Below are 6,475 nucleotides of genomic sequence, written 5' to 3' on the forward strand. Positions count from 1 at the left end.
ATTTATCAGGAAAAGTGGAAGTGCGATTTAAACAATGATTTAATACAACAAACTGTCAGTTAGATATTATCTGGTTATTCAGAATCATGTTAAGACATTATATATTTTGATTTATTATGCAGATTTGATAGAATATAATTATTTCCTGTGAACACTTGATAAATACAGGGACCAAAATGACACAATCGGAAGTGAACATTATTTTTTTATCATTAAGAAAACAAAAAGAAACATTTATACAGATAATCAGTATTAATATCTATGCTATTCCCACTAAACATTCATGATTCCAGTTTTGTCCTTTTATTACGGAATTATTTTCCGGAAGTGGTAGTCTGCTATATCATGCTTTGATGATTAGGTCACCATTTAATGGCTTGCAGTTCCTCACTGTGGCCACTGGGGGCATTTAGAAAGTATTTGGAATCATGAGTGTTTACCGCCCCAGTGGTCTCACTATGGAACTGCAACACGTTAAAATAGTATAATCAGCATTAACATAGACATGATAACATACGGTGACTTCCGGTACATCCTTTCAAAATACAATAACAAAACTGTAGCAATCGAAAAGGAAGTAGTAAAAGAAATGGTCAATAAATGGTCCTGTTGATTATAAAATAGACTAAAGTCAACCGCTACGACGTGACCGACGAGAGTAACCGAACTAGCATTAGTGTTAGCGAACCTCAGCACTATTTTGTGCGGTCCCTCAATTGTGTGGGTCCGTATACTTTCCGTTCCGCCTGTGCCTCGTCCTTTCCGTTCCGACCCTTTTCTCCCTCCGCCCTGGAGTTCTTTCCACTCTGCGGCCCACGTGTGGATTTAATTCGGTTTTCACCTTAAAGTTTGCTGTAAAAGTTTGGACCAAATGTCGTCGTCTTTCGAGCAGATGAGGGCGAACGTGGGTAAACTCCTGCGAGGAATCGATAGGTATGAATGATGCTCTTAACGAATTGATAACCTGGCGAGCAAGCTAACGATAGCTTAGCCTGTTTGCTAATGTTGTAAGCTAACATTTGCTGAGTTAAGTCAGTGGCTGTAAGCCCATTCACAGAGGTTTACTGCACGATTCATCAAGTATAGGCGTTGTTTTTGGTCCATCTGATGTCAGTGTGAACACTTGATGAAGAAAATCAATTTGGCAAAGAAAATGAAATCTGGAGGAGCAGCTAACGTCAGCTAAGCTAGGTCTGCTCGAGTGAACTTCAAAAGGAGAATTTTATTGCATTTTTGCCATAATATTATTGATTCCATATTAAAAACTCATGGTCTTCTAAATAGACGATTATTAATTAATTCAGAGTTAAATGTTGTGTTGAAAGCTGGTGTTTGAAGCTGACATTAGCTCAAACAAGCTAATTCTGGTTATCACAGACATAAAAGAAAACGTGTTACTCGGGACTGCTGCTACATTTCTTTTGCACAATATGATATTGTTTTCTTTTAGTGACCAACTCAAATATGAAAGCTAGTTCAGGGTCAGTTTCCTCTTCACATAGCTCAATACCACAGATGTTGACAGATGTTGCCTGCTCAGGATTAATGACACCAAGCCTGCAGCTGTTGTCACAATGTTGAGGCTCACCTGGGGGACCTTTCCAGAGACCCTGCCTTTAATAAAATGGGTATATAGTAATATAGTTATTACTTTAGGGAAAAGTCTCTTTGAGCACTTTGTCTCACAAACTGATCGACAATTCTAGCAGACATATTTTAAAGATGCAGACAGATTATTGTATCTAGTGTTAATGTTGATGATAACGCAGCTTTACGTTATGTTGTGTGCCTCTAATTAGAGTGATCAAGATGACATAATTCACGCATATATAATCTTAACTATTTTTATACATTTTACAGTCACAGACACACTGAAGCTGTCTACGCTTGATTCATAGAAAATTATCTTGTGTCTCCTCCCAGATACAACCCCGAAAACCTTGCAACGTTGGAGCGCTATGTGGAGACACAAGCTAAAGAAAACGCCTACGACCTGGAGGCCAATCTGGCTATCCTGAAGCTGTAAGTTACACCATCAGTGTGTGGGAGCCTGACCCCAGCCACCATTCAGATGCAGGCGAATAATGTTAGCTGACACAGGAAAGGTTGTTTCGTCACTTTGAGAATAATCTGGAGTCTCTCTGTGTTAACTGTCAAAGGAGCCAACATGCTGGGGAAATATTTTCTGTGCTTTTGTCAATGAGTGAATATTTTGTAGGTTGTTTTACCTTGTTTGAGTGTGTTTTAGTGGCACTAAGAATAAAGGGTTGTGTTTAGCTGTATTGTCAAGCTTTCCCACTGTTTTCTGTTGCTGTTAGTTTTTTCTGTAGGTTTCTAGTACGGTTTGTATTCTTGTTGACAAAAGCTAGAATTATAGAAAAACCGAAGTTATAGGAACATTTAACAATTTTGATACAAATGTTCCACCTCAGACCAGTAACAGAAATGGCCCCACAGGGTGTGTCAAGTGATGTTCAGCACAAAGCCGCTCTGATCATTGAATCTCTATCTCTGCAGGTACCAGTTCAACCCCGCCTACTTCCAGACTCAAGTGACCTCACAGATTCTGCTGAAGGCTCTGACCAACCTGCCACACACCGACTTCACTCTCTGCAAGTGCATGATCGACCAAACTCACGTATCCTTTTGGTGCTGTTGTCTATCTAACATCGTCTGACTGGTTCACTAATATGTGGAAGCTTTACTGTCTCACTGGCCGTGTGTGCTGTACAACACACCAATAAGGTTGGGTTTTAAAGTCACACTGTTTTGTACTGCTGTTAACATTCTTGGTAAACTTGGGTGGTGTTTGGTAGAGATTGATCTTTCTGTCATGCTCCAGGAAAAGATGCCCAGTGTTTTATTTATGTACTTATTTATTTAGTGCAGCTTTATTTATTCACAGTGAGACTCGTCTTTGCTAGGAGACATTATTAGGAATGTAGAAAGTGTTCACATACAATAGAAATGTCTTTATTATGTGCTTTCAGTGTGTAACCACAGTGAGTCAAGTATATAAGTGTATCTATATTTAGTCATGACAGGTTTTTGGTGAAATTATATATGTAGTACATGTGATATAACGTATATAAGTGTAACTTTGTTACCAATGTCACCGTGTAGGAGAGTGTGTAAATAGATTCAGGCTTAGGGGGGTGGGGGTGGGGGTGGTGGTGGAAGGGGCTCTGTCTTTGGATAAGGGGGCCTTTCCTTGACTACAGTGTCGCAGCAAGAGGAGCGCCCCATCAGACAGATCCTCTACCTGGGGAACCTGCTGGAGACGTGCCACTTCCAGAGCTTCTGGGTATGCCACACACACACACACACACACACACACACACACACACTGGCTGCACACATTTAATAGACAAAAAGGAAGAATGCTCAGGAAGAGCGTGCTCAAGAAGGCTTGATTGTTTCTCTGAGATATCTGGTAAATCTGAATGAATCTTAAGGGGAAACTTGGTGTTGTGACTTCAAGTGTATCATTTCCCCCCCGGGGATCAATAAAGTATTTCTTATTCTGATTCTGTGGATCCCCACTTATATTGATGACTAATCCATCATTAATTGCCTTTCCTGTTGACCGGCTCAGTACATTCCTGATCTCCTTATTGCGACATCTCTGTCCTTTTGTTGCTCTGTTGCTTCTCTTTTCTTTTTTTTTCCAAACTTGCGAAAGTGTTTGCTCACTAGGTGTCTTTTAATCATGTCCTCTTCCTTGTCCTCCTGCCAGACGAGTCTTGAGGAGAACAGAGAGCTCATCGACGGCATTACTGGTTTCGAGGACTCCGTTCGCAAGTGTGAGTGTCATCCGCTGACTCCCCACATTGGACATTAACTGTAACTGGGAACAACCACACCCAAACTGAAAAGATGAAAATTAAATGAATAAGACTGTGTATAAATATAATCAAGACTTGACCGTTGTGTGTTTAATTCCTCTTCCTCTTCAGTCATCTGCCATGTAGTGGGCATCACCTACCAGACCATCGAGCACCGGTTACTGGCTGAGATGCTGGGAGACCCGCTGGGTAAGAACTTTGACCCGAGTCTAGTAAAACCGACCTGTAGAGCTCAATGACGCAACTCTTTAATACTTCTCAAAACCATTCTTTAGACGATAAAATACCTCCATGTCCCATCACTGTGTGATTCACTCTTGAAAACACAATAACTCAACAGTGATAGAAACTCCATTCTTAGACAACAGATTCCCCCTTTTAGAAAAAGATGACCTGATTAACTATAAAGCTTCATAAATAAATATTTCTATTTTATTTTAATAATAAAACCAACAAAAGGACTCTATTGCAGTGATGCACCTAACTGAACCGTCCATCTTTAAGCCTGTTGTCTCCCTCTGTTTGTCCAGACACACAGGTGAAGGTCTGGATGAATAAGTACGGCTGGACGGAGAACGAGGAAGGACAAATCTTTATCTTCAACCAGGAGGAGAGCGTCAAGCCCAAGAACATTGTGGAGAAGATCGATTTTGAGAGTGAGTGCCGCTCCAACTGATAAACAAATGAGGAAATACACTAGGAATTAAATCATATTTGGTGACGAAAACTACAGTATGTGTCAAACGGGTGATTGAACTTGTCTTCAGGAATACTTGAAGCCTAGTTTTCTTAATTTCAGTATAGTTTTCTCTGGATCTAGATTTTCAAAGATGTCACTTTGGGCTCTCAGAACTTGTGATGGGCGTTTTCTTATATCCTTTGTCATTTTATAGCCTATTTGATTAATTGAAAAAAATATATCGATAGCTTAATATCAAGTTACATAAGCATCAGCGACATACCAAAATCCATGTCTCGTCTTTGTAGCTTAAGTGGATTTAAGAGCTCATACCACTCCCCTGGATTTAATCCAGTCAGTCTCATACAGAAGAGTGAATCTCTCATATTTCACATGTTAAGGTTATTATTGGTTTCTCTGTTGACAAGTGACTGGAAGTGAAGTTAAAGCTTGATGTTCTTACTATTTTCTCTCTTCCTGTTTTTCTTTTCACAGGTGTATCCAGCATCATGGCAACCTCCCAGTGATGCAAACACACACACACACACTTACACACCCATCAGTCATGACGGATTCAACCAGGCCATTTGTTTTCATAATCCCTCTTTTCTCAATAAAGGCAATTTATCATTTACAGTCTGCGTTTGGTTCTTCATGCTTCTCATCCGGTGCCTCTTTTCCAGGAAGTTTTGTCAGAAAATGTTAACTGCTTGCAGTGGAAAAGTTCTTCCCAGAAGTCTTCCTCGTTCACCCCCGTGGTATCAGGGTGTTGTCTGTACACTGTTATTAAGCAAAATAAAAACTTGGCAGCCAGGCTGAAAGTCACCGCTTAGTCATGTTAGGTGTCGTGTGGTGGCTTTTGTTTAGTGTTTTCCTGCATGTCCAGTGCCTGATGGTTGAAAAGATGATGGGACGGGTGATTTCCCATGTTTCACATGCTCTGCAGGATTGGGAGTCCTCCAACAAAATCCTGATGAAATTCATTTCGATGCTGTGAATGAGAAGGGAGACTGTGTCAGGATGGTTTCAGTTTCTTTACACATACACTGACAAGAAATCTCCTCATTTAAGAGTCTGTGTGGTCAAATCCCAACAACACCACTGATTATTGCCTCAGAAATGACCATAGATCTGAACCAAGACCTCTGACGGTGTCAAAAAACTTTCAAACATTCATGATGATGGAATTCACCACAGGCTTCTTTATTAGATTGAAACACTGCACAGATGATATGATCACACACCACACGACCTGTTAAACTGTCTAGGTAATATCTGCTTAATATCCGTTATGTTTGACTGGTAATGGCTAATAAACCCACTGATGTATCTCAGATCATTCTGGGAGAAATCAAACGGACTAACTGCTTGTAGTTTTATTTACATACAGTTAACAATGAATGGCACTTCCCAGCCCTTTAGCTTGACACTCGCTTTGTGGAGAGTTTAATGAAAACATGATAGCACTCTCATATCTGTCAAAATGTGTTAAATATTAAGCTACTACCAATAGACCTTAGCTTAGCTTAGCTTAGCATAAAGGCTGGAAACGGGGAAATAGCTACCCTGGCTCCAACGGTTACAATGTCAACCTGCCAACACCTTCAAAGTTCCCAGATCAACACATTCAGTCTCATTTGTTTAACCCGTTCAAAAACCAGCCCATAAAGGACATAACTGTCTTCAGTTTGGGCTGCGACCAGTAGCTTCCTGGCAACTGGTGGCTGCTGGTTGAAAAGCATTTCTCACAGTGTCGAACTTCAACTCCTTTAATCCTCAGAAATGGGATAGCCTAGCTAGCTATTGATCCTTTCAATGACGGTAGGGCCTCAACACAGACAGATGCGGTAACCTGTGGTGGATGTCTGGGAAAGGAAAGCCTGGTCGTGACCTGAAACGATAACGAAACCTTTGACGTTTACTTGGGTAAATTATTACTTGACTTGACTCT

At 40.6% G+C, this 6,475-nt stretch overlaps 1 protein-coding gene across 3 annotated transcripts; it reads left to right on the forward strand.

Moving 5' to 3' along the window:
- The first annotated feature begins 777 nt into the window (after positions 1-777).
- Positions 778-5,160, forward strand: eif3k (eukaryotic translation initiation factor 3, subunit K). 3 transcript variants are annotated; one of them, XM_070905640.1, is made up of 8 exons: positions 778-933; positions 1,924-2,022; positions 2,518-2,638; positions 3,227-3,304; positions 3,737-3,803; positions 3,957-4,034; positions 4,376-4,501; positions 5,020-5,160. In XM_070905640.1, the coding sequence occupies exons 1-8, from the start codon at positions 872-874 to the stop codon at positions 5,049-5,051; spliced, it is 663 nt and encodes a 220-aa protein (XP_070761741.1). In that variant the 5' UTR covers positions 778-871; the 3' UTR covers positions 5,052-5,160. The 3 variants fall into 3 exon arrangements, with proteins under 3 accessions (XP_070761741.1, XP_070761742.1, XP_070761743.1); XM_070905641.1 differs by having other exon boundaries at positions 3,230-3,304; XM_070905642.1 differs by lacking the exon at positions 3,957-4,034 and having other exon boundaries at positions 3,230-3,304.
- The last annotated feature ends 1,315 nt before the right edge of the window (positions 5,161-6,475 follow it).

This window comes from Enoplosus armatus, chromosome 5 (assembly GCF_043641665.1).
Source record: "Enoplosus armatus isolate fEnoArm2 chromosome 5, fEnoArm2.hap1, whole genome shotgun sequence".
NCBI classification, from domain to species: domain Eukaryota; kingdom Metazoa; phylum Chordata; class Actinopteri; order Centrarchiformes; family Enoplosidae; genus Enoplosus; species Enoplosus armatus.

Bases quoted from the DNA above. Each gene is read 5' to 3' on its own strand.
- eif3k (XM_070905640.1), top strand. From the start codon at position 872: ATGTCGTCGTCTTTCGAGCAGATGAGGGCGAACGTGGGTAAACTCCTG. The intron at 934-1,923 runs GTATGAATGATG...GTCTCCTCCCAG, and splicing joins CTCCTGCGAGGAATCGATAG to ATACAACCCCGAAAACCTTG. The intron at 2,639-3,226 runs GTATCCTTTTGG...ACTACAGTGTCG, and splicing joins GCATGATCGACCAAACTCAC to CAGCAAGAGGAGCGCCCCAT.